At 46.8% G+C, this 26,962-nt stretch overlaps 1 protein-coding gene across 1 annotated transcript in view; it reads left to right on the top strand.

The window, feature by feature from the left end:
* Hadh (hydroxyacyl-CoA dehydrogenase) overlaps positions 1 to 26,962 on the top strand; it is a 36,083-nt gene that overhangs the window by 6,358 nt on the left and 2,763 nt on the right. Inside the window, exons 2-6 of the mRNA XM_042701759.1 lie at positions 12,126 to 12,254; positions 14,527 to 14,684; positions 17,518 to 17,644; positions 20,442 to 20,531; positions 23,499 to 23,571. Coding sequence (XP_042557693.1) covers positions 12,126 to 12,254; positions 14,527 to 14,684; positions 17,518 to 17,644; positions 20,442 to 20,531; positions 23,499 to 23,571 — 577 coding nt within the window. The remainder of the gene's footprint in view (positions 1 to 12,125; positions 12,255 to 14,526; positions 14,685 to 17,517; positions 17,645 to 20,441; positions 20,532 to 23,498; positions 23,572 to 26,962) is intronic.

Genomic DNA, 26,962 nt, shown 5'->3' with positions numbered 1-26,962 from the left:
GAAATAATTGCAATTTCGAAATGGCAACTCTTAATTGGCAGGATTTTCCTTTCCTTATGTGCATTGCTGCTCAGACATAAAAGATGAAGCCAAGGAATGGGTGCTGGCTTCAACTTCTAAGGCCAGTGTCTTAGTGTGCCTTCTCTTGCTGTAACAGTACCTGAACCTGGATAACTTATGAGAAAGGAGGTTTATTTAGCTTATAATTCTGGAGGTTGGAATGTCCAAGATTGGGCAGCTAGATTTGATAAGTGTCATACTTGAACTCATCATGGAAAGTAGAAGGATAAGCAGGCTCATGCAAAATAGGAACAGAGAAAGAATCCAAACTCACTTTCCTCCCCTTGCCCGTGGGGGGTTGGAAGGTAGTGGTAGGAGGGTTTTCAGTACTGAGACTTGAACTCCTCGGGGCTGGCAATCTACCACTTCAGCCACACCTCCAGTCCCAGCATTTTTTTGCTGGTTAATTGAAGATGAGTCTCTTGGGGATTTGTCTGCCCAGGGCTGGCTTGGAACCTTGATCCTAAGATCTGTCTCCTGAGTAGCTGAGGATTACAGGCATTAGCCACTAACACCTATCTGCCAAACTCACTTTCTAACAATGTGTTCTTTAAGGACTAGCCCATTAACTCATTTTTGCAATGAAAGCATTCCTGCCCCGATAGCCCAAACACTGCCTTTATAGCTCAAGCACCAGTCCCCACCGTCTAACACCAACACTACTGTGGTCAGTAACTGTCACGTAGAAATTTTGGTATAGACAGCTATTATGATTTGAATGTTTGTTTCCTCCAAATTTCATGTTAAAACTTACTCCTGAGTGCAGCAGTATTAAGAACTAGGGCGTTTGATTAGGCAATTTGGACTCTGCCTTTGTAAACTGAGTAGTATCTTATACAGGGCTTATCTCTTCCACTGTGGCAGGACACAGTTGTGTGCCCTCCAGAGGAGTGTATCAACAAAACCCCATCTTGGAAGCAGAAAGTGGCCTCCCCAGACAGCATACTGGCAGGCATCTTGATCTTGGATTTCTAGCCCCAGATTTGTGAGGAATAAAGTTGTACTGTTTATCAAGTATCCAGTCTGTGGTATTTTTGTTGTAGCAGTGCAAAGACAGAAGCCACATTATTAGGGCTGAGGAACTGATTCAGCTCAGGAGAAAATGGAAGCTCCAGAAGTAGTAGTGAATAGAGTGGTAGCAGACAGGCTGGGTGTACTCTCCATGTATCCAGCTTTGGTCTAAGCACTTTAAACACATTAATATCTCCATTAAAAGATTTTCCTTTGGATAGGAGGGAGGAAGTGGGAGAGAATAGGGAACAGATGACACTGAGTGAAAGGAAATGTACTCATTACCTGACTCATGTAAATGTAATCCCTCTGCATATCACCTCTATAATAATAGTAAAGTAAATTAAAAAAAAATTTCCTGGCCTGGTGCCAGTGGCTCATGCCTGTAATCCTAGCTACTCAGGAGGCTGAGATCTGAGGATCTCGGTTCAAAGCCAGCCCAGGCAGGAAAGTCCATGAGACCCTGAAATCCAATAAACCCCCAGAAAAAAGGGAGGTGGTACTGCGACTCAAGTGGTAGAGCACTCACCGTTAGCTGAGGAGCTGAGGGACAGCACCCAGCCCCAGAGTTCAAGCCCCACAACTTTAAAAAAAAATTTTTTTTTCCCCTTTGATGCTGGCTGTCGAACACAGCCATGCTTATCCCAACATGTTTTACCACTGGACTACATCCATGGCCCCAATCATTAAGTTGTATCCTCAGACAACAGATCGTACAGAGGCAGCAAATTTGCCCCAAATTACACTGGAAGTGGTAAGCTGGTGTCTTAGTTGGCTTTGTGCAGCTGTAACAAAATGCCTAAGACAGGTACTTGTTGAAGAATGGACACATTTTCTCATACCTCCAGAGTTGGAGAAGTCCAAGATCATGATGCTGGAGTTTGGTGTCTAATGGGGACCTTCTTGCTGTGTTCTTGAGAGGGGAAGACACACTTCTCATAGACAGACAAGTGGCAGAATAAGCTGGATAGACTCTGCTTTTATAAAGGCACCTGATCCCATTCACAGCCTACTCCTCACTTAAAGTCCCTACCTCCCAATACAGCCACCTTGTCAACTCCTGACTTTGGAGGGGATTAAAATACAGCAGTGAGAGTTTACATCTAGAAAGTCTAGTTCTAGAACTTATTCCTCAAATACCACTGTGCCACACAATAATGGAAGGGCTTGCTTTGGTGGTTAAGCAAGTAAGAGCCTAGCCTGTCTAAAAAGTGGAAGAACACAGGAGGAAAAACTTGAAAAGAAGGAAGGGAACCAATCTTGTGATCAGAAGCTATAAGCTGAAGCAGAATAAAATACAGTTAATCCTAAGCCAAGTGGGGCTTGGGGCTCTGATCTCTGCACAGTTGAAACTGTGAATAACTTGTGTGTGTGTGTGTGTGTGTGTGAGAGAGAGAGAGAGAGAGAGAGAGAGAGAGAGAGAATTTCATAGTGCTCAATACTTGGTGTGCTGCTGAAACACAGTGGTCATGCAGAGATGATCAGTACTCTGATTATTTTAGCAGATGCTTGCCCCACAATAACGTTAGGATGCTATGAAATGCTTATACAGTAGTGCACTATACATGACAGTTTTATGCAGTTATGATTGTTACTGCATCTTTATGTTTGGTTATCTTTAATTGATAATGCTGCCATGTATGGTTTTTGTTTTGTTTTGTTTTGTTTTGGGTCCGGTTGTGGGGCCTGAACTCTGGGCCTGGGCGCTGTCCCTCAGCTCTTCAGCTCAAGGCTAGCGCTCTACCACTTGAGCCACAGCGCTCTACCACTTGAGCCACAGCGCCACTTCTGACTTTTTTCTTTTTGCTTATGTGGTGCTGGGGAATCGAACCCAGGGCCTCATGCATTGCAAGGCAAGCGCTCTACCACTGAGCCACCTTCCCAGCCCCTGTTTTGTTTTTATTGTAAAAATGCTGTACAGAGGGGTTATAGTTACATGACTAGGGTAATAAGCACATTACATAGTGAGCATTGTTACCTCCTCCTTCCATGTATGGTTTTTGTTTATGGATTGAGAGTTTGATACATTTAACCTTCTTACAAAAAGTTATTATTTTAAAGTAGTAAAAAAAATTAGTCTCCAAGAAGAAATGTGGGTATAAGTGGATGCACATAGTTTAAAGCCTTGTTTAAGAGGCTATATCTGTGGCTAATAACAGACCTCAGGCTCTTGCAATAGGCGGAAGAGGCGCTCTAAAATACACACATTAAGCTATCACCATATGCCAGGCACCGGTGTTGGTATCTGACATACTAATTCATTCAAGTACCTCAACAATCCTGCTATTCCAGTTTCACAGCTAAGGAGACAGCTAGCAGAGACTAAGGAAAGATTTCCAGCTCCTAGTTGGCACATAGGCACTAGAGGCTGGCTCTTGTCCAGCTGAAGTGTTATTCGGATAGCTGCCCTCTTATCCTTTGCTTGGAGTCAGGAACAGCACGTGAGCAGGTAGCACCAGCTTCAAGGCTCACTCTCATGCTCAACTTTCAGTGAGATAGTGCACCTCCTCTCAGAGGCAGTTATGAGGATAAGATGGGATACTTTATGAGAAATAAAGGCTTTCTGAGAGCAGATTTGTTTGTTTTACCATTTTATCGCAGGGCTTGGACTGGTACAGGGCAGGTGTTGAGTGACTTAGTAGCAGGCAATAATCAATAAGGGATTACTGTAAAGCTGCACCCTGAACTGTATTATACCCTAGATGGTAGTTCTCTATTTCTAGGGGCACATCCGTTGGGATGGGTCTCAGAAGCAGAAGCACTCACTACCAGGAAGCCAAGTTTTTTCATCTATGACTTTTTTTGGTCAGTTGTGGGGCTGGAACTCAGAGACTAGGAGCATCCCTGAGCTCTTTAGCTCAAGGCTAGTCCTCTACCACTTTGAGCCAGAGCTCCATTTCTTGTTTTCTAGTGGTTAATTGGAGATAAGAGTCTCGTGGACTTTCCTGCCCAAGCTGGCTTTGAGCTATGAATCTCAGATCTCAGTCTCCTGAGTAGCTAGGATTATAGGCATGAGCTACCAGCACCCGGCTTATCTATGACTTTTGATCATTTGATAGAAAGTATTTTCTGATAACTTCTTCATTGTTCTTACTGAAACTGTTAAATAGCTCTCTACTGTCAGACTGCTTGGTTGCCAAAAAACTATAGCACTTCTTGTTCTGTTCGTAGTTTTAAACCGGTATGTAATTGAAAACTGCAAATAAAGAATCATTAAAGTCTCGGGTTATTGGAGAGGACCCATGACAATAAGCCATCATATCTATCATAGGAAAGTTGACCTCACCAGTAAGTGGGGATAATTCTTGCAAGAAGTAAAGGAAAAGAGATGTGTAAAGGAAACTGCTGAACAACTCGAATGGGATGTCTTGTTTTTCTGTATGTGCCAGTGCCTGGACATTGTTCTTTAGCTTTTTCACTCAAGGCTCATACCCTACCACTAAGCCATAGCTCCACTTCTGGCATGTGTGTGTGTGTGTGTGTGTGTGTGTGTGTGTCTGTCTGTCTGTCTGTCTGTCTTGTGTGTGTGTGTGTGTGTCTGTGTGTGTCTCTGTGTGTGTCTGTGTGTAGAGATTAGAGTCTCAAAAACTTCCCTGCCTCACTGGCTTGGAACCCTGATAGGCATGAGCCACTGGTACCCATCCAAGTTTTATACTTTGAAACCTGGGCCTGGTAGAGGAAGGAAGGGAGACTGGAGAGCATGTCTTAAGTTGTACTTTCACAAATACAAACCTCTTGCGGGTTGGGAGAGAAATGGACTTAGAGGCTGGAAGTCCATTTAGGAGGAATGCTAAGGAAGCAATATGCCCCTAAATTAGCATTTAGGATATTGGTATATTCTAGAAAGGGGAATATAGAACCAAGTGTCAATACTATATTATTCACCATAAAGGTTTATTTGATAATAGTGTACATTACCATGTACCCCTACTTTTTTGACATTTGATCTCCTGGTTACCATACAGGTTAAGCGACACCAAATTGTTTTGCAGACTAAGGGCTTTAAGCTTATTTGAGGGGATCTGGAAATTCTATAATCATTTTTAACTTTGTGTTTTCATTGTTGATCCTAAGATTAATGAAAGGATATTATGGGTGATATGATTGTTTTTATTACTAGTGAGATCTGAAACATCAATGCCCTACGTATGTTTATATTCATATTATTTGTGCCAGGTGGAATCACAATGCCTCTTCCAAGTACATTTTGCCATAGTTTGAACAATGCTAGTGATGGGAGAATGAAACAGTTACAGACATTTGTTAATGCTGTTCTAAGAACTGTTGGAGCTAGGAATGTGGCTTAGTGGTAGAGTGCTTGCCTAGCATGCATGAAAGCCCTGGGTTCGATTCCTCAGTACCATATAAACAGAAAAGGCTGGAAGTGATACTATGGCTCAAGTGGTAGAGCACTAGCCTTGAGCACAGAGATGCTCAGGGACAAGGCCTAGGTAATGAGTTCAAGCACCAGGACCGGAAAAAAAAAGAACTTTTGCTGTGTGTATGTGTGTTTATCTGTGTGTTGGTATTGAGTCTTGAACCCAGGGCCTGGGTGCTTGTCCCTTAGCTTTTTTGCTCAAGGCTGGAGCTGTACCACTTGAGCCACAGCTCTACTTCTGGGTTTTTATTGGTTTATTGGAGGTAAGAGTCTCATGGATTTGTCTACTTGGGCTAACTTTGAACTGTGATCCTCACATCTCAGACTCCTGAGTAGCTAGGGTTATAGACATGAGCTACCAGCACCCCACATAGCAAAGAACTGAGCATTGTGATGGTCACCACAGTATTTATACTATAGATGTGTGTTGCCTGGGTCTTCTCTTTGGATGAATTATTAGTTATTGGCAAAAAGGTGAGGCTGTTAGATGACTTTTCATGTTCCAGATATCAAGAACAATCATATACTTGTTTCATTCAGATTTTAATATTGTAATCATCTCACTTCCAAGAGACTATAGATCTGTAAAATGACACTTGGTTAAAATTAGCATTTGAACTTGGAGCACTGGTTAACTGAAGTGAATAGGGTTCAGCAGGCCCAACATCTGGCGCAGGGAAAGTTCTTTTGAGAGCTGGCATTACAGCGACCAGCCTCTGTGGACCCTGGTTTCAGTTGGTTGTGGTGTCTTTCAAAGGATTTCTTCTCCAGGAGATTCTGGATTTTTTCTCCATCATAAAGGCCTATGGTGAAGAAAAGTGTGGGCCCTAGCTCAAGGGTGGTGGAGAGTAGTCAGAAGAAGCAGACACACAGGAATCAGTAGGAGGCATGGTAGACACAAGTGTGGCCAGGGGTCAAGGGTAGAAGGGGCAGGAGCATTACTGGGCTAACACACGGGGCCTTGCATTCCTTCTATTCATGCGAGGCAGCGCAGGGTCTGGCTGTTCTCCAGTCCCTGGAAGAGAGGGCTTATAGGGCTGACCTTTGTTTGGGAAACTTGGGGCAAGAGTCTTTGGGATAGTATTTTTGGAATAAGGAATGGAACTTTTCCATGGGCAGAGAGCAGTCTGAAGACATTGACATAACCCTGGTTCAAGGAGAGATTTACTGGCCTCTCCTAGTAGAGGAGGTTGTCCGTACCCCAGGGGAGGCTCGTGTGGTTGGAGGGAATACTGAGGATCGAAGATCGGGCCATCAGGGTATTGGAGCTCAGTGCTTGACATAGTGGCTGCCCCAGAATCATTCGTGGGTGTTTACCAAAATGCCAGTGACCTAGGCACCATTCAGATGAAATTATTCCAAATCTGTGCAGGCGAGGCCTGGCTTTTTGTCATTAACCATCTCCCAAAATGATTTTTATCTGCTGTCAGATGGGAATGCAGTTCTAAGATCTGGGTCATCCCCTCCCAACCAGCTTTAGAACACTTGCAAGAGTTGTGCCATGGCTCACTGGGCTGCACCCAGGCAGAGCATGGCTGGGTCTGTGGTACAGGCTAAGGGTTTACATTTCTAACAGACTTCTCCAGGGACTTTCCTGCTGCTGCTGGCCCAGGAACCCTGTATAGTCACAGCGTAATTAAGGTGGCTTGGATTGCTTTTGTTTTTTTGTTTTTGTTTTTTGTTTTTTTGGGGTCCGGTCGTGGGGCCTGAACTCTGTGCCTGGGCGCTGTCCCTCAGCTCTTCAGCTCAAGGATAGCGCTCTACCACTTGAGCCACCGCGCCACTTCCGGCTTTTTTCTTATGTGGTACTGAGGAATCAAACCCAGGGCCTCAGGCATGCAAGGCAAGCACTCTACCACTGAGCCACCTTCCCAGCCCCTTGGATTGCTTTTGTGTCTATAACACTGATACAGAAACTCATTTGTGTAGATAGCTGCTCTGTTTTGTTGAGCAGTTTTTGTAATTAGCATGACTGTGACTTGAAGTTAAAAGATGACTTACTGGTGGTGTGTGTTTGTGTATCATGTACTAGCTATGTGCATAGACATACAATTTTAACCTCTCTAAGCCTCAGTTTCTCTCGATTCATCAACAAAATGGAACACTAACACAGTTTTGTAGGGACTGTTAAAGTATATATATATATTTTTTAATTTTTTTTAATTTTTAATTTTTTCGTCGGTTGTGGGGCTTGAACTCTGGGCCTGGGCACTGTCCCTTAGCTCTTCAGCTCAAGGGTAGCGCTCTACCACTTGAGCTGCAGCGCCACTTACTAGTTTTCTGGTGGTTTATTGGAGATAATTTCGTGGGCTTTCCTGCCCTGGCTGACTTTGAACCTCCATCCTCAGATCTCAGCCTCCTGAGTAGCTAGGATTACAGGCTTGAGCCACTGGTGCCTGGCCAAGGGTCTGAGTGTTCTTGGGCAAGTGACACACCCTCTCTAATCCCATTTCATCTTTTTTTTTTTTTTTTTTTTCAAAAAGGATGTTGTCTACTTCAGAAATTGACTTGGGAAAATGCAGATTGAAGATTGACAGTGAGTGCTTTTGTTTTTACTGTACGTGGCTTTCTTTCAATTGAAGATTTAAGCTCTTTCTATTAGTTGAGATTAGGTAGAGACCTCCACTGGCTTTCCTGGGAGGAGGCACAAGTACATGAATAACTCAGGAAGAAGTATGCCAGCCTCCAGAAAGCCTGTGACTGCCTTCCTGAATTAGCCAGTCTGAATAGAGGACCTGCAGCTCTGCTGGATTGCCTGGGGTGTGGGAAGGGAGAGTGGGGTGTGTAAGAGCTGGATAAGAGTCTACCCTATGGTAGCTCTTGGGCTGACCCAGCCAGAGGAGAAAAGTACCATGCCGCTGTGAAGCAAGGTTGCAAGCAAAGGCGAATCAACACACCTAATCCTGTGGATGTTCTGTGAAGCAGCTAATGCACCACCAGCATTACGGCATTATAGATACCTGGGCTTTGCAAAGGTGAATAAGGCATGAAGTTGCCTGTAAGCAGTTGTCTCTGGAGCCTGTCTGTTGGAAGTGATTGCAAGACGTGAATGTTGGATTGATTTCTGCAGATAAGTGGGGGAAAAAACGCTGTTGTAACGTGGAGTCACTTGAAGTTATGCAGCAATGGGCTTTCTTGCTATGTAGTAGGTCACAGCAATAGAAGTTCCTCCAGGCATTTGACAGAGGTAGGGGAGACAGTGAGCCCAGGTTCCTCTGAGAAATGAAGCTTTTTCTAACCTGTGAGGCAGAGATGAGATTTGCAAAGCAGGCTGTGATCTGTTCTAACTTCCTGGAAAGATTTTTTTTTTTTCTGTCAGGTTTGGCCCTTCCTTGCTCCTACTGCATCTTCTAATTAAGGTAGGAAAACAAACATGCTTTATACACTCAGTCACTCTAACATGATCATGATCGTGTGCCATGTACTTCTCTCTCCTGGCACGCTGACTGGGAAGCCTTGATTTAATAGTGTTTTGGCCAGTGCCTGCATTTATGTGGCGCCTCTGATGTGTTCTTGTGAATGCCAGGATGGGGAAAGGCAGAGGCTGAGTTGGCAGTGTCTTCTGTTTGTGTTTATCGGAGGACTTTGGATATAGTAGTGGAAGGTCAGCATTGAGGCCATGTTTTCTGGCCATGCTCTTTTTGGCTGGATTTTACTGTTTTTCTAAATGTGCAGATGTGATCTGTCTTCCTTATGTGGTGTTTATCTTCTCTCCAGGTTTATAAAATATAATTATGAGGCTAGCATTTTGCCATTTCTGCAACATAACCAAAATGTTTAGTGATGATCACTTTCAAACGATATTATAATAATTTAGAGCCAGATGCCAGTGGCTCATACCTATAATCCTGCCTATTCAGGAGGCTGAGATCTTAGGATTGTGGTGCAAAGCTAGCCCACTCAAGAAAGTCTGCAAGACTCTTATCTCCAACTAGCCACCAAAAAAGCCAAAAATGGCACTGTGGCTCAAGTGGTAGAGTGCTAGCCTTGAGCAGAAAAGCTCAGGGACAACACCCAGGTCCTGAATTCAAGTCCCAAGACCAGCCCCAAAATAATAATAATAATAATAAATTTTAGAAAAAGCTTTCTAAAAATACTACCTCCCCTTCACCCTCCATTTGTGCTGTAGCCCACTTTCTTAAGGTTGGCACTCCTTCAGACACAGTGGGTTGGCTTGTAGGCAGATAAGAGACCAGAAATCTGTTTGGCTTGCTTACACAGTGACCTAAAACAGAAGTGAGTGAGGACCAAGGGCAGATCTCTTGTGTGCATTGCCTCAGAGACTGCCAGCAGAGGAGCCAAGCCAAGAGCAGGAAGTCCTCATAGCACCCCTGCCCCAAAGGTGGCAGACCCCGTCATGCGACCCTCACTCCTGCCTGCTGGTTCCTGGAATTTCAGATTGATTCTCTTACTTTCTGGGTCAGTTTAGTGTCTCTCCTCCAGTTGTATTCTGATGGAATTTACCTGTCGCAAGGCAAAGGCAGCAAGAGGAAGGGCCGGCAGTGAAGTGCAGGTGGGCAGGACATCAGGCTGTCTGTCACACAGGACCTGCTCAGATCCCCACAGCAGGTTGCAACCGCACATGTAAAACGGTGGCTCAGTGTCCAGGGTTTTTACTGAGGATGGTAGTGGACCACAGTTCCACACTCTCAGCACAGCAAGCATTCAGCAGAGAGCTACATTTGTACGGAATATTTAGGCCCTAGCAAGCTGTATGAATTGTACTGCTCCAGGAAGGGTAAGAGCTCTGTGGAATCTCAAGGTCGAAAGGTGAGAATCATGGCCACCCTTGCAGGGCAGGCCTCCTAGGGGTAGCTGACTTGAGCCTGCCAGGTTGTCTCTTCTAAAGTTTTCAGATCCATTACTCTGAATTTCCTGAATTGCCGGATCACATTTGTCTTGGCTCTCGGGGCCTCTGTCTGTTGCCACTGGATTGACCGGTGTTTTCCTTGGGCACGTCGCTCTTCTGGGTGGCACCCCCCTGCAGCAAGGCAAGTTATCTGTCCTTTTATCAAGATGGCTCCTCCCACGCTGCCCTTGTTGCACCGCTCCCGTCAGTCCTTGAGGCCTGGCAGCTTTTCCTTTCCCTGGTTCCCAGACCGCTGTCAGCTTTGGGATGCTGGTGCCACCCACAGGCCCAGGGGCGCAGACTCATGCCCATCATATAGGAGAAGCCAGGTGCAGTGGTCACTAACTGGCGCCTTAAGCTTGTCTTAGCATTTTCAGAGGTGTCCCTTGGAAATCTTGCTTTGGGATGTAAACATCTTTGCGTTTACAGTTTGGTCTTTTGTTTCTGTTTTCCTTGTGATTTTCTGCATTCAGTTTTAGTCACCTGGCTTTAAAATCTCACACAGTGACAGTGACTTGGGACTAGTACTTACTTCCATCTCCTCTCTGTGGACACGCTACTCCAGCCAACCTGCCCTTTTCCATGTGGCCTCTGCCGAGAGGCTGCAGCCCAGTGGATCTGCAGAGGTCTTCTGGATCCTTGGGGGCCGCTCAGTGGCGCTGGCCTCTCCCATCAGGTTTGCAGTAGGTCATGGGTGCCTTTTGCTTCTGGCTTGAACTGGTTCACTTACAGTTTGTAAAGTGACCTGCTGGCCTGTTTGTAGCCACATTCTTGCCAAAGCTCTTATCAACTGTGGTGAAACAGTGAAACTTGTCACTGACTGTGGCTAAACCAAGATGATTGTAAGTGAATTTGGGCAACTTCAGTAAACAACCCTATGCCTTGGCACAGGAGGAAAGGGAATTCATTCCTGGCCTACTTGGTTGGTGGCTGAAGTCTTGACTTTTCTTGGAGTAAGGAGACAAGTTGAGAATTTGTTGGTTTTATTTTTTTGGCCATCTTTATAAGAATTTAAAATCTCTCCTGCTTTTGACTGAAGAGTGCAGAAAAGACAGGCTGAGGGTGCTCTGCAGGGGTGTGCTGCAGGGGTGAGCTGCGGGGGCTCTGCTCTGAGGAGCCAGGTGGCAAGGTGGTCTAGACTCACTGCACAGAGGGCTGTAGCTGGCAAGATGTTTCTTCTTATGCGCGTGTGCCATATTTGCTTTTGTTTTTGTTTTGGGGCTTGCACTCAGCATCTGGGAGCTGGCCCTTCACCTTTTCACTCTAGGTTGGCAGTCTACTACTTGAACCACAACTCCACTTCTCACTTTGTGTGTGTGTGTGTGTGTGTGTGTGTGTGTGTGTGTGTGTGTGTGTGTGTGTGGTTAATTGGAGATAGGAGCTTCACAGACTTTCTTGCTTGGGCTGACTTTGACCTGTTATCCTCAGATGTCAGCCTACTGAGTAGCAAGGACTATAGGCCTGAGTTACCTGCTCTCAGCTCACAGGCTGTTTTGAGTAAAATGGTGATAGAATTTATGTGGAATGTAAATTTTTTTATGCTTTCTATTTTTTTTTTGTCAGTCATAGGACTTGAACTCTGGGCCTGGGCGCTGCCCCTGCGCTCTTCAGCTCAAGGCAAGCACTCCACCACTTGAGCCACAGCGGCACTTCCCATTTTCTGGTGGTTAATTGGACATAAGAGTCTCACAGACTGTGCTACCCAGGATGGCTTTGAACTGGATCCTCAGATCTCAGCCTCCTGAGTAGCTAGGATTACAGGCATGAGCCACCAGTGCCTAGCCAAAAAAAAAAAAAAATTTAATCTTTTTTTTTTTTTGGCTTTAGGTTGCAGCAGCAACTGGCCACACAGTTGTGTTGGTGGACCAAACAGAGGACATCCTGGAAAAATCCAAAAAGGGAATTGAGAACAGCCTGAGGAAGGTGGCAAAGAAGAAGTTTGCAGAAAACCTTAAGGTAATTTCTTATTATTGATGCCCCTAAGATCAGTTTCTGACCGCTTCACATTTTTGAACAGTTTTTAGTTTTAGCTTACTCTGTGTGTGCACATGTGTGTGTGTGTGTGTGTGTGTGTGTGTGAGATCTGTGTCAGTATAAAACTCACTTTCTCATGATTTTAAACCAAAATAATACGTCGCTAAATGTTTGGGGAGCTGATTAGGAAACAGAAGGAAGGTTGGGTTGGAGGTTGAAGAGGAAGTATCTGCAGGCCCTGATCTCATTCTAGAAGAACACTGAGAATTTAGGACTGAAGACCATTGCTTTGACCAAAAGAAGAAGAGAAGAAGAAAGAAGATACTTTTTGTTCGTGCAAGGTAAAAACAGAATAACATAATAAAGATTGTGTTTCTATTGAAACTTCTAACTGTTTAGGATAAACTGGAGAAGAAGCATAGGACAAGTCCTAGACTGGAAGACCATGTAGTGAGCAGGAACCCTGGCTTGCTGGCTCTCATAGGAACCTGCTGTTTCCAGCAAACTTTCATTGGCAGATCCCATTTAATTAGAAATACTGTACATGTTACCCAGTTAAACTCTTACTGCCTTGGTCACCTTACTAATATTTCGTATGATTGACATCCTTGAGGCTTGAATGGAATATCCCTCCATATGCAAGCAAAAAAGAGTGTATATAGGGCATTTGTTGTTTTTACTTCGTTGTGTGTGGTTGCTTTCATAGATTATTTTATTATGATAAAACATACAACACGTAGAGTCTGCCATTTGGAGCCCTGTGAATACACACCTCAGTGGTACTAACAGATCTCCACTGTGTTTCTGATCCTGTTGCATGTTTTCAAACATTTCCATGTAGCACTGATTTCCTATACCACACCCCCAGTCCCCTGGGATCTCAGGTCTATCAACTTCCTTATTCCAGGCATTGTGTGTAAGTGTAATCATACATGATTATGCTTTTCTCTCTGGCTGTTTTTCATTTAGCATACTAGAATTCATCCCACTTCTAGTCTGTCACAATTTCATCCCTTTTTATGACTAAATAATACTCTATTGCATGTTCACACACACACACACTATATATATATATATATATATATATATATATATAGTATTTTGCTTATCCATTAATTGGTTAGTGGAATTGGGTTATTTTTACCTTTTAGCTGTTGTGAACACTAGCATACTGGGTGTCAATTCCAACTTGCTTAGTTGGCATGCTCTATGTATCATGTATCTAGCATGTGTTAACCAATGCTGTGCCCGCTAGCCACAGGTAGCCCTAAGCACTCCAAAAATGACTGCTGTGGACAGAGATGAGCTCGAAGTGCAAATGACATACTAGATTTTAATAGGGGAAAAGCATATAAAACATTACGGCCTTTTTTTTATATTGATTACATGTTGAAGTGCTTGTATCTTAGGTTGAGTTGAATAAAATTAATTTTATCTGTTAGTTTCTTTACCTTTCGACATAACTGATAAAAAATTTAAAATCACCCATTTTCTCACATTTCTGTGAACCTTTCTGATGTAGCTGTTTATTTATACCATGCATACCATGCTGATTTGGGGTACTTTCTACTGATTTGACTATTATAGTGCCTTGTGAACAAATTCCACCTTGAAGTAGAATGGCAGCCTCTAAAGGCATTCACCCTGAGTCTGGCCCAGCCAAGGTGTGTTTGTGGAAATGGGGTCCCAAGAGAAGTACGAAAGGACAGGCTACAGGCTGTTTGAGAACAGAGGCTGTGTCCATCTCATTTTTGAGACATCAGTTGCTGGCATATAATAAGTTATGGTTATTTGATGAATGACCACTGAGTTCGGCTTTCTTCTTCTGCCTCCTCTTAGAGGCAGTAATGAGTACCACTTCTTGCCAAAAAGTGCTGAGCCACACTTTTGTCCTTGGGCCAGCGATTGATAGTTTCACAGATGCTCTAGAACAGATAGAGTGGGCCGGGCAGGTGCCCTGAACAGTTTAGCCAGTGAAGCAGAGCTGCATCGGGACTGGAAAGATCACCGCTGACAGTACGGGCAGCTTAGTGGTTGTTAGCCAGTTAGAGTTATTCAGGCAGACCCTTGTCCTTGTACCTGGAACACAGAGATGCTGTGGTCCCTGAGCAGAAATATAGGCAGCTTGCGCTCCCAGACTTCCTGATGTTTGAGCATGGTGGTCTGTCCAGCCAGCCATCCTTCTGCCCTGGCAGCAAGATACACCACTGTCCCGCAGGCCCACTGATGGCCGCTGTCCTGTCCTCTGCATTAGGCCAGCGATGAGTTTGTGGAGAAGACCATGAGCAGCATATCCATCAGCACAGACGCTGCATCTGTGGTCCACAGCACGGATCTGGTGGTGGAGGCCATTGTGGAGAATCTGAAAGTGAAGCAGGAGCTCTTCCAGAGGCTGGACAAGTTCGCTGCTGAGTAAGTACTCCTGAGTGACCCGACGTTCTCTGAGACCTCCCTCTTTGGCCTTGAGCTTTCCTCCTTGCAGATTGCTTCCCCCACCTCCCTACTCTGCCCCGGGAAGGAAAGACGTGCTTCACCACGTCCCCTTCCCTCCCCTCTCAGTTATTTCCAGCTGGGCAGTACTGTTTCCCTCCTCCCTGTCCTCCCACTCCCAGTCTGCTTCCCACGGCTCCAGCTGTGTTCCTCCGCCCCTTCTGCAGACACAGGGGAGTTGCTCAGGGCTCAGTGCAGGCCCGCACTGGGGCAGCGAGCGGGGCCTCCATACCTGCTCATGTCCTTCCATGTCTGTGGGAATGTCAGGGCCCTTTGTGTTTTCTTCCATTTGGATGGAAGGGGCAGAATGGGTGTAAGTAAAATGTCCTGTGCGTGCAGACTTCTCCGGGATTCTGCTGCTTTCAGCTTTGTCTGGGTTTAGTTGAAACTCTCTTGGGAGCATTAAAACAACCCTGAGTCCTCATGGAGCTTCCTGGCAGGGTGGCAGAGAGCAGGTACACCTAAGTGAGCAGTGGTGTCAGGCCCGGGACCAAGCTCACGTTCCTGTGACTTGTTCACCTTGGCACCTTCTCCTGGGCTTGATGCTTGGCTTTGGCAGTCGTGACATGGCAGGTTTGACCGGTACTGTGTGTAGAGCCTATTTGGCTTTACTTCTTGCTTAGACTTGTCAAGCAGAGTGAGGTTATAGAAGAAAGAAATTCCCTCTGAGCCACCAGCACGCAGCGACCAACGACCAACACCCACATCAGCCTGCCGGAGCTTTGTAGCCTTGTCCCCCCACATGTCACTCTGCAGGTCAGAGGGCTCTTAAGGGCTGAAGCATCATCTGACAAAGACAGAGGATAGTGTTGGTCCTGAGGTAGTCTCCCAAGTGAGCATGGAGCCCTGCAAGATCATCCAACACTGGTGGGGAAGGGAGCCTATCCATGCCTGCCAAGCAGCTTGGACTTGATGGCAAGCTACTCTTTCCTAGAGGCAGAGAAAGGCCTGCTGTCCTCTGTGTGAGTGAAGGATAGCAGGACGTAGAGGGCAGTCAGCAGCCAGGGCCTCCAGCCCTGCCTCTTGCCTCTGGACTTGGGAAGGTCTTCAGCTTTCCATGCATGCTGCAGTCAGGCTTGAGGCAGATCATTTCCAAGAGCCTCCCTGTTCTAGCTGTGCAGCAGGAGCATTGGGACGCATTGCACAGAGTCGTTCAGGAATGAATTTAATTCACCTAGTGTTACTGTGTGTCAGAAACAACCCTAGGCTCTGGAAAGTACAAATGACATTGTGGGGGGCACAGGAGACAGAAGAGCACAGCCCCTCGCAGGTCTGCCAAAGGTGCCCCTGGGCTTCAACCACCTTCTCTGCCCTGTTTCATGTTGGGCCATCCTGGGGTTTGAGCTCCACAGAGCCCAAGGAGAGGCAGGGCAGGGATGGAGAGGCACAGGGCTGTGGTCATGTCGTCCTGTTCCCAGTTGTGCAGCCTGCAGCCCTCTACTACCACATCCCAAGTGTTAGAGCACTCTGTGAAGCGGCCTCTGTTTTCCTTGAGGGGGGCGAGGGGCCCTTATGGACTCAGGTCACCATGCAGAAGCTCTTCCTTCTGAAATCTGAAAAATAAGCCACTTTAATTTTTGGGAGGGGGGTGGGGGAAGACTCTTGGCCTGGTGCAGAAAGGCAGCCGTGCACACCGTAACAGAAGGCTCCCCTGGGCTGAAGATGCAGAGACCTTCATCCTTCAGCTGCCCACCGCACTGCTGCTTGCTTTTTTCTTTAACCAGTGTCTTATTATAGCGCTCTCAATGCTGTGTTCCTGCCTCACTCAGCCTTCTGAGTGCTGGGATTATAGGCGTTCGCCACCACATCTGACCCAGCCTCTTCTCTCTTCTTACCTATCCAAAATTTCTGTTTTCTTCCTCCCCTTCTCCCCTCCCACCTGTCTTCATTTTTATTCTCACTGTGGTATCACCATTGGGGTAAGCAGGAGCCCCTGAGACTGGTCAGTCAGGGACCACTGCTGTCTGCACTGTGACCTGTCACTAACTAGTAATTGGTATTGGGGTGGTTTATGTACCTCTAGCCACAAGGTGGTGCTGTAGGAAAACCTAGAAGTTCTGCCTGTCTGCTTAAAAGATCTGCCTGTCTTCACCGCGGCATCTTACTTTACTGAGGCCTGAAGATTTCAGATTTGGTTTAAGTTCCATATGCGTTTCCTTATTAGTAAGCTAATGTTTTCTACACACAAAAAAGATGGTAGTGCTTTTTCAGGAGACTGTGAGCAGAATAACTTGAGTGTGTATCATGTATTATTCATAGATACTGCTTTCCCCAAATCTGCCTCTGTGATCTAACATTCCTTTGGCCCATATTTCAAGTATTCTGTTTACATTTGAATTCCCATCTAATGGAAAAGTAATTCTTTATTTGAAGGGGAAAGCTTGCCTCTCTTCATAAGTCTGATCACTTAGAATTTTTCTTTGTAATTGAGGGTAGTTAACCTGCGCGCTCAATTAACAGCCTCTATTTCACCCCACATATTGTGAAAATTTCCTAAGGGAAAATTACCTAAGGAAATGGCCCTGAAAATTAAGAAAAGATAGGCAAAGGTTATACTTCTGGAACAGGAAACTAAATTCTCATTTTCCAAATGTAAATAAAACCGCACTCACTTGACTTTTAGTCTCTCCCGTGAAGATAGCCCAGATAGGTTGGGAATGCAGACAGGAAGCAGTCACCTTGAGCACCACTGTAGCCTGCAGGGTTCTCTGCCCAGATGAGACTCACGTGATTCCCGCCATCTCTCTCTCCGCAGACACACCATCTTTGCCAGCAACACTTCTTCTTTGCAGATCACAAGCATAGCCAATGCCACCACCAGACAGGATCGATTCGCAGGCCTGCACTTCTTCAACCCAGTGCCCCTGATGAAGCTCGTGGAGGTCAGTGCGCTCCCTGTCTGCTTGCCCTCCGGCTCCTGCAGTCCTGCTTGCTGATCGCGGCCCTGCCACTAGGCACCACATCACATATATGTTCACGTCCCTGTGTTGATGTTTCTCTTGCCATAATCTCCTCCTCAGAGTCAAAGGCAGAAGCAGCACTTGATGTCTGTTACTGATCAGAGCTGATGGACAGTGATGGTCAGCTGAGGCTGTTGGCTTGAGGAGACCACAGAGGGGAAAGAGGAACCTCTGCATGGTCATTGTTAGCCTGTCCGGGTCAGCTTGCTTCATGGAGTAGACAGGTTTTTGTTTTGTTTTTTTAAGCCCTTCTGCACCATCCAGTCTGAGGCCTCTGGGTTGAATTCTGGCCCCAGAGAGCAGTGCTCTAGTATTCCCAGGTGAGGTATATCTTTGTGTTGGGATGCGAGCTACTGAAGCGTCCTCCAACAGCTTTGAACCTCCTGACCACAAAACTCCCGACCACAAAGCTGAGAGGCGGAGGGAAGGGCCAGACAGGGCTGGCCAGCTTGCTGTTTGGGCTGTTGCCACCCACTTGCTTGCTTCGGGATCAGGGTAGATAATTTGGGAGGGTAGATCATTTGCCCCTGAAATGTAGTGACTTGCCCTTTGTAGGGGTTAATTACAGAGTCTGCGGAGCTGCTGCTGTTAAAGCAGCATTTCTTCAGAGCTTGAGGAGTCATTGCTCTGCGAAATGGTGGGGGAAGCTGCTGTGTAGAGCCAGGCAGACCTCCTCAACTGGCTGGGCCCGCAGGCTTGTCCACTGCTCCCTCTCCAGCCCTGTCCCTCCTTTATCTCCCGCACTGGCACACGACAGCATAAGTTGTAACAACTCCACTTCCCTGTACCTCGAGTGGCAACTCTGACCTTCCCGCAGCTGCCCACCACCATTGTCTTCCAGTTACCCATCTGTAAGGCTGCTTTTAAAGATCTGGAGCTCTGTGGAAATAAGAAACGGCATTCACATTCAGGAAAGAGTCAAGATGTGGCACAGAATTGTCACATCTCAGAACTCAGGCAGTAATTAACATGTTCAGTGTGTCTTACAGATATTCTGTAGAGCTCCTTAAAACTAATGTTGTTTTCAACTGCATTTACCAGATTCTGTCTGCCTGTGTCCTTGGAAATGTGATGTGTTGGTTCTTAGCAGCAAAAGCTTAGCAAACGCTCTCATTTTCTAGAAAATAGTCTGTGGAAATGTGCTACTCTACTCCATTTTGACTCTATCAGTTCTTACATGTGTTAAGACAGTGCGTACAACAGTGCGTGAGCTAGACAGCCCAGGTCTCCTCACCCACTCGGGACCCGGCCTGTGGATCTATGAGTGGACTCCTAAGAGCTCATTGCTCTTTGTCGAATGGTTGTGGACAGGAGTCCCTCCTGTTCATGAAAGCAGCAGTCTTGCCCCTGACGCCTTCTAACCAACAGCTTATTTAGGGCTCTGCCATAACAGCCCTTGTCGTGGCTCAGTGTGAGGTGGATGGGACTTTTCAGTCTCCTTTGGAGCTGCTCCCTGGAGGCTGTCCTCCTTGGAGGCCATGAGCCCTGTAGAGCAACTCATTTATTTTCTTTTCTGTAGTAGAGCATGTCATGGCACCCCACTGTGTCACTCAATGCAAGAGAGGGGGAGTTCCCTTATGCCCCCTTTTTTTGGGGGGGGGGCAGTCATGGGACTTGAACTTAGGGCCTGGGCCTGGGCTCTGCCCCTGAGCTCTGAGTAACTGCGCCACTTCTGGTTTTCTGGTAGTTACTTGGAGATAAGAGTCTCACAGACTTTTCTACCCAGGCTCCCTTTGAGCCTTGATCCTCAGATCTCAGCCTCCCAACATCTTCCCCTGCCAGAGATCACACTGCCGGTGTCATACAAGAGAGGGACAACACCACCTTGGGTCACATAGAGTCTGAGGGAGAAGCCATGCCTGCTTGCTTTGATGCTGGCATTTGAATTCTGTGATTTGGGTTTCACGTACCGTGATTCCCGTTTATTCAACTCCTAACTCCCATCAGTTGGCCTCGTGCTGCTTCCCCCAGCTTCCAGCAGGCCTGCACGTGTGCCCTGGCCTGACTTGAGAGTGTTGCTGTGAACTAAAGCCTTGCCTGCCTGGGAGGACTTGGGTTTTGAAGCACAGGGGATGGGCCCTGGGGCACCGGGTGAGAATGGGTGTGTGAATGGAAGGATGACCCCTAGGCCTGTGCGTTGGGCAGGTGACCCCTTTGCCTGAGCCTCTTCACCTACAGTAGAGCACTTTAAGGGCAGTCAGCGTGCTCTCCTGTGCCATGCTGTGCACTGCACTGACAGGATGTGCGGTCATACGCCAAACAGGAAGAAGAGCCAGCATTTTCTGAGCACTCAAGACCTTACTGGCTGTGCTTTCTGTTTCACCCCAAGTCTCTTTTCTTCTTGCCTCAGCTCCTGGGGATAGATAGAATGATTTCAGTGTCACCTGAGTTTCAAGAAACATACCCTGGACTATTAAGTGGTGTGACTTGGATTTGAACACAAGACTGTTTCAGGGATTCCTGTAAATGTCCTGCATTCACTCCTCCTCGCCCACCCATGCAAACACGTATTGGTACCTGAAGCCTTAACTTTGTACATTCTATAGTACTCCATTGCCTTTAATGGACATTCGGGTAAACATGTTGTTTCTGGTTTGAGATCCCTACTTTGGTGCTAAAACTGCAGTCAGTCTTTGCCACCTGTATGGACCTTAAGATCAGTGTTTCCTTGAGCCATTCTATTGCCTCTATATCACCATTCTCTGCATTGCATTTCCAGGTTATTAAAACCCCGATGACCAGCCAGAAGACATTTGAATCTCTGATGGACTTCAGCAAAACCTTGGGAAAGCATCCTGTTTCTTGCAAGGTAGAGTATGGTAATGTGCTTGTCCTTTTTCAGTGACTATAGCAAAATACCTGAGGCAGACTAGCTTTACAAAGAAAGGGATTTCTTAAGCTCCCAGATCTAGAGACTCATAGGCAGGACGCCAGCCTCGGCTCAGTTCTCATGTAGCCCTCATGGCCAGTGGAGGCACCGTCCAGAACACATGCAGGAGGAGGGATCTCATTTCCACACAGGAAGACAGAGAGAGGCTCAGTCAAGCTCTTGAAGAACTCCCTCTAGAAATCCAGTTTCCCTTCCATAGGCAGTGTTTCCTGTGACCTAAGGACTTCCCAACCACCCCATCTCTTAAGGGTTTCATGCTACATGCCAAGAGACCAGGCTCCCAACACAGAACCTCTAGAGGGACAAACATCCAAAATATAGATAGCATGGGAAGAGATGATTTTCCCTGGAACCAATAGGATATTTATAACAGGATGATGTGAAATACAGGGCACTTTTACTATAACTGTCCAAGTGCTGTAAGAGCAGACTGTGACTCCATTCTGGCATGTGGATCAGGAAACCCAATTGCTAAGCCATGTTCAGGGCATATAAGATGTGATCTACAGACCGAACCCAGATGGAAGACTCGGGGTTTCTAGCTGGCCACTGACTTTCTCTGTTTTTCTACACTGATTTTGTTGCTTCACCATCTTTAACTCTGTTGGCCCCTGGAAATTGGAGCCATGTGCATCAGGTACAGCCTCGTGGGCACACACATCCCTGACAGAAAACAAGACCTTAGACTTGGCAAGAGCACTGCAGATGGTGCAGATGGCCAGAAGAGACTGACCTGCCCAAAGTAGCATTAATGAAGTGTGTTCTTATGGATTTTTTTTTTGAGGGGGGGTCCTGAACTCTGGGCCTGGGCCTGGGCCTGGGCGCTGTCCCTCAGCTCTTCAGCTCAAGGCTAGCGCTCTACCACTTGAGCCACAGCGCCACTTCCAGCTTTTTTTCTTTTTGCTTATGTGGTGCTGAGGAATTGAACCCAGGGCCTCATGCATGCAAGGCAAGCACTCTACTACTGAGCCACCTTCCCAGCCCCCCCTTTTTTTTTTGCTAGTCTTGAGGCTTGAACTCAGGACCTGGGCACTCTGAGCTGCTCTTGCTCAAGGCTAGCATTCTACCACTTGAGCCACAGTGCCACTTCTGGCTTTTTCTGTGTATGTGGTACTGAGGAATAGAACCCAGGGCTTCATGCATGCTAGGCAAGCACTAAGCCACATTCCCAGCCCAATGAAATGAAATGTTTGATACCCCAGTAGCTAAAGAGAAGACTAGTAGGTGCTGGCATCCCCGAGTCTGAAGTTCATTGTTATTCAGCGAATCTCATTTTCCACACCCATTTTTCTCACTATTGGGTTGTGTCACTTGAAATCATCTAGATTTAGAGAACATCACATAACTAGCTGTTATGCTTGGACATCCTCACTTGTGTGTGCTTCGCTGGAGAGAAAGCAGCGGTTGTGTTATAAAGAACACCACATGGGCCAAATCGAAGGCCCGAGGTAGGAAGGGATGTATGGGGAAAGCCAGGGGTTCTCAGTAGCATGGGCATGAGTACTAACCCATGGGGTCGCTGGAGGCCTTGTTCTCCTGTCAGAGGGGCCACAGCAGCTGCAAGGATAGGGGCTCGGTGGTCTCAGAAAATTGTTATGCTTTGAGATCCTGTGTGTGGTGTCCTGAGGGTTTCTGAGAATTTCTCTGGGTCAGTTATTCAAGCTTTCAATGAGGCTTATTCAGGCATCCACATGGAACAGGGAATCTGCAAAAGGCCAGAGAGTAAATAGAGTCATGATCTAAGAGTGCTCAGTCAACAGCAGACGTGATAATGGTCCCACACTAGAACTGAAAACTTCCTATTACTCAGTAACATTATAGCCATCCTGAAATCGTAGCATAATACACTACATGTTGTGGTGTTGCTGCATAAACAGGCCTACTACCCTGCCAGTTGGCTAAAAACCTTCAGCAATATGATTGCTTACACTCCATAATACTTGATGATGAATGGGTGGCTATGAATTTGCCATAATTACCATAATCTACTTCTCTCTAGTCCTACACATAGGACCTCAGACAGGCCCTATGAGTGATTTCTATAGAAGATAGTAGCTATTATAATTAAGACAAATTGTTTTGCAGGCTGCTTTCTTGACTTCTTTTCCTTTACATGTGATGCGTTTTCTATTCCCATGTGCCCTAGCTCAGATTCTAAAGTTGAAAGTATATTTTGCCTCAGTTACAAAGACATCTCGTGTCAGTGATACAGTCTTGGTTAAGTTGATAGCACTCACCCTTATGATAGGTGTGGGCTTGGTGCCAGTGTGCCCAAAGTGAAGAGGTGCCGTTGCTTTCCTGTCTGGCTGCACAGCACATGGCCAGTAGGGTCAGCTATGAAATGACAGGCCCCAGCAGGAGAAGGGCTCTGGCTGCAGGAAGGTCAGCGTGTTTGGTAAGAGATGACACCATTTACTTAGCAATCAGCTGTATATAAATGTCACCACAATTTACCAGCCTGGCTTTCTCCTCAACCCTGAAGACATCAGTACTTAACAGTCCAAATTCTACACTGGTTATGCTAGGGAGAGATAGGGAGGGAACCCGTGAGAGAGTGCAGTATGAGGAGTAATTCCAGGGCCAGGGGCCCGGGTGTCACATGGTGCAGAACAAGGTCAGCCGGCGCAACCTGTCCTTGGTCCTGGTGCCTCTCCCAAGTCAGCACCGTGCACTGGGACACGAGAGGATGCTAAGTAGCCCGGGAAAGCACCAAGGAATCCTGCAGTTGTTTCTTAAGAGGCAGTGGTACCTCTTCTGAGAGGAGAAAGGGAAAGGATGCCTGGAGATAGAAGGAGAATGGAAATCGGCCATAAGGAGCAGCAGCATCCATGGTAAAAAGGGAATGCTGGGTTTAATAGAAAGTCGCTTTTCTCTCTCCTGAAACAGGACACACCTGGGTTTATTGTGAACCGCCTCCTGGTGCCATATCTCCTGGAAGCGGTCAGGCTGCACGAGCGAGGTATGTGTCCAGGCCAGCCTGGGGTCTGGAGCTCTCATGCAGTGTGGAGCAAAGGGCCAGGCTCTGCAGCGCAGAAGCAGGCTTTGTCACTGTGTCCCCAGGGCTCAGGCTCCCCGTGTGGCTCTGAGATGCTCTTATCTCCGTCCTAGCCAGAGTAGTTGCCTCGCTGGTCCAGATTTATATCCTGGGTTTCTGCTTTAGGTTAGAAGTTTACAACTTGAAGGAAATAATCATGTAAAAATCACTAGATTAGGGGATGTTTAGCTTAAGGTTCTAAAATGTGTGACCTTATGGCGGGTGACAAGGGACAAGGCTGATATGGATAAAGATTTCTAGCAGCTGAGAGAGATGTCATGATGTACTTTTTATTTGTTTTGTGAACTGGGGCTTGAGCTCAGGATCTTGCACTTTACCTAGCTTTTTTTGCTCAACTGCTGATGCTCTACCACCTGACCCATGCCTCCAGTTCTGGCGTGATGTACTTTTTTATGCCTCAGGAAAGGTCTAACACTTTTTCCTCAGGTTTTGATTGACAAAGAGTGACACCCTGTTACAGAAACATAAGTCTTGGGACATGGTCCACGGTTCTAATTGATGTTCATCCTCCAGACTCTTCTCTGCCTGGGTTTGGGAAAGATAGCTCTCATGTCTGCTTCAAAGGCAAACGTGCCATAATTGGACTGGATAAAAAGCAAGTGTAATCATTGTTTTCAGGGACTTCATTCACAAATACTCTCTCCAAGCATGTCATTTCTGAAACAGAACCTTTCCACCTGCTCTTCCTGGGAGATGAAAGCACATTTGCTTCCTCCAGGTCTGCTTTAAATATTAAACTTTTGTCTATGGCTTATGCAATTGCCTCACTTTTGCTCCAAGATCAAACCAACACTTCTGTTTATCTATCAACAAATATACCTAATTGCACCTCAAAGCACTCAAGCAGTTTTACCTGCCTTAAAAGACAGTCTTTTTCTTTCTCTCTCTCTTTTGCTTTTTTTTTTTTTTTTTAATAGAACGTGTAATGGTTTAGGATGTAGCATCTCTTCACGGTGTTTTTCTTCATGGAAACATACTGTCCTTTTGATACATTCTCCCATGCACTGAGCCTCTGGTGCTCAGATGAAAGTCATTTTCTTCTGAGCAGGTGGAAGCCCTCCACCTCTCCCCATCACCAGCTCCCTGTGGGGTGCAGCAAGAAGGGCAGGATCTGATCCCCACAAAACATGCTTATCATACCCCTGGCGCTGCCCTGGCAGTGTGTCACTGATGGCTCCTTGGCCTCTTTCTCCTGGCCTTCTGGGGCCTGAGTCAGAGCATCTGTCCTCAAATTGCACAATGTTATGTCTAGGTGGGGGCAGATCCCCAGCCCTCCATGCTGTGGAGTATGCCAGACTCCTTCATGTACAACACGGCCTTTTAACTGTGACCTTCTGTTAGCCAGCACAGAGGCATGCCTAGACCCATACCACACCCCATCAACCTCCTTGGCTCTGTGCCTGCGACTCAGCAGTCCCACGTTGACACCTGAAGCCCCTTGGATGCTCCCTCTCTTGCCTGCCATATCTGTCACCTTGGATTCCCCCATCATACCTGTTCCCTTTATATCCCCCCCCCCCCACACTCTACCACTGTGCTGTCACACGCACACTGCCTGCACACGCATACCACCTGCACACACCACTTGCACACGCACACACCACCTGCACACACACACACATACATCATCTACACATGCACACACCACCTGCACATGCACACCACCTGCGCACGCACACACCACCTGCACACACACCTTGCTGGGGATGGGGACAGTCCATCCACACAGAGAAGCCCTACAGATGCAGAGACTTCCTTCTTCCTTCCCCACCTCCCCTGGGAAAAACTTCATGTCCACTCTGGGAACACCTGGGGCACAGGGTGGCACACGCCCTGGTGGAGGCTCCTTGGAAGGATACGTGGCCAGCTGCTTTGTCAGGGCCGCCCACAGCTGCACAACTTCCAAGGCCCCACAAGGCCCCACCTCCACACTTGCCTGCTGCCCACAGCTCTGCTGTGGCCACGGCCATCCTTACCACTGCTGACTGACTACGACTCACGGTGCCCGCGTTGGGCTTTATGGTCTCCTCCTTGCTCGCAGCTGTCTTCATGGCTCAGCTGTCTCTTTGGCACTTGCCCAGATATGTGTCTGTCTCTTCTTTACTCTATTCAGGAGCAGTGTCCCAAGGCCTTCATGCCCCCAAAGTGCTTGCTCAGCTCAGGCATTTGGCAGTTCCCCCCTCCTGGTTTTCCTTGGTGCCAAGAGTCTCTTGTTAATGCCAAGAATGGTTGGCAGGTGGTGCTGCTGAGCTGAAGAAAGACAGATGTTAGGTCCCTAGTCTCTCTCCCCAGCCACACATGTTTCAGAGTCACCCAAGTCGTTCTTTTCTTTGTTGTCTGGTTGGAGTTAAGGGACTCGGAGCCTGGGGCAGGGAGAGGAGTAGCCCATGGCCTGCTAAGGTTGACAGAGAGCTAGGTGAGCATGGGCAGCTTGATGGAGGGCCGGGCAGTCCTCAGGCAATTACTTTAGAGAGGTTTAGGGATGGATTATCAGTTAAAATAAAATACCACACTTTACTCTCATTTGGCCCACCAGTGTGTCTGTCTGTGTATCTGCGTGTCTGTATCTGTGCACTTTGTGCAATTTATTTCTTTTTTCCTTATGCTGTCTTTGCTATCTCTTGCTCAGATAGGAAAAAAAAACATTTTTTTAAGAATGATGCTGACTTTACAGAAGTGTTGAGATTTCTCTACAGTACACACAGTACCTTCCTATTGCTCTTGGAAACAAAGAGTCCCCACGTTTCTGAGTCTCCAGTCTTGCCTTTTAGGGTCCATTGCCTGTCCTTGAATCCAGATTTGATTGATTAAATGGCTTTGGGTAAGTTAGGCTGTTAGATTTCTGTCCCCACAGAGTGCGTGTGGTACTGAGGGGGACTGCCTGTGTCAGTGGGCCATGGGTAAGGCTTAGGCTTGGCTAATGATTGTGGCGATGGCCAGCGGTGGTGGGAAGCCTGGTCAGGACCGACAACATCTGTTTTATAAGCAGCGGGAAGTGGAGATTCTCATGCGGTAATGGCTGAGCAGAGGAAGAGGCTGAGCTCTGATGTAATAGCAGAATGCTCTGCATCCAAAGCCACAGGAGTGAGGTGTGAACTATCCAGAGCCTGGGGGTGTAGGGGGGTTACTTGCAACATCCAGAGGCAATTGTGGTACCGTAGAACTCGGGCCTTGAAATCCTGAGCAGAATCTGCTGCAGAATCTGCTTTTGAGTATGGATCCAAACATGGAGCCCAGACATTCCATGTGCCTCCTTACTCTCTCTGCACGTGCTTCTGTCCACTCACAGTGGCCT

Source organism: Dipodomys spectabilis, unplaced genomic scaffold, assembly GCF_019054845.1.
Source record: "Dipodomys spectabilis isolate Male_0828 unplaced genomic scaffold, ASM1905484v1 ptg000297l, whole genome shotgun sequence".
NCBI classification, from domain to species: Eukaryota; Metazoa; Chordata; class Mammalia; order Rodentia; family Heteromyidae; genus Dipodomys; species Dipodomys spectabilis.
This window is presented reverse-complemented; position numbering and strand designations above follow the sequence as displayed.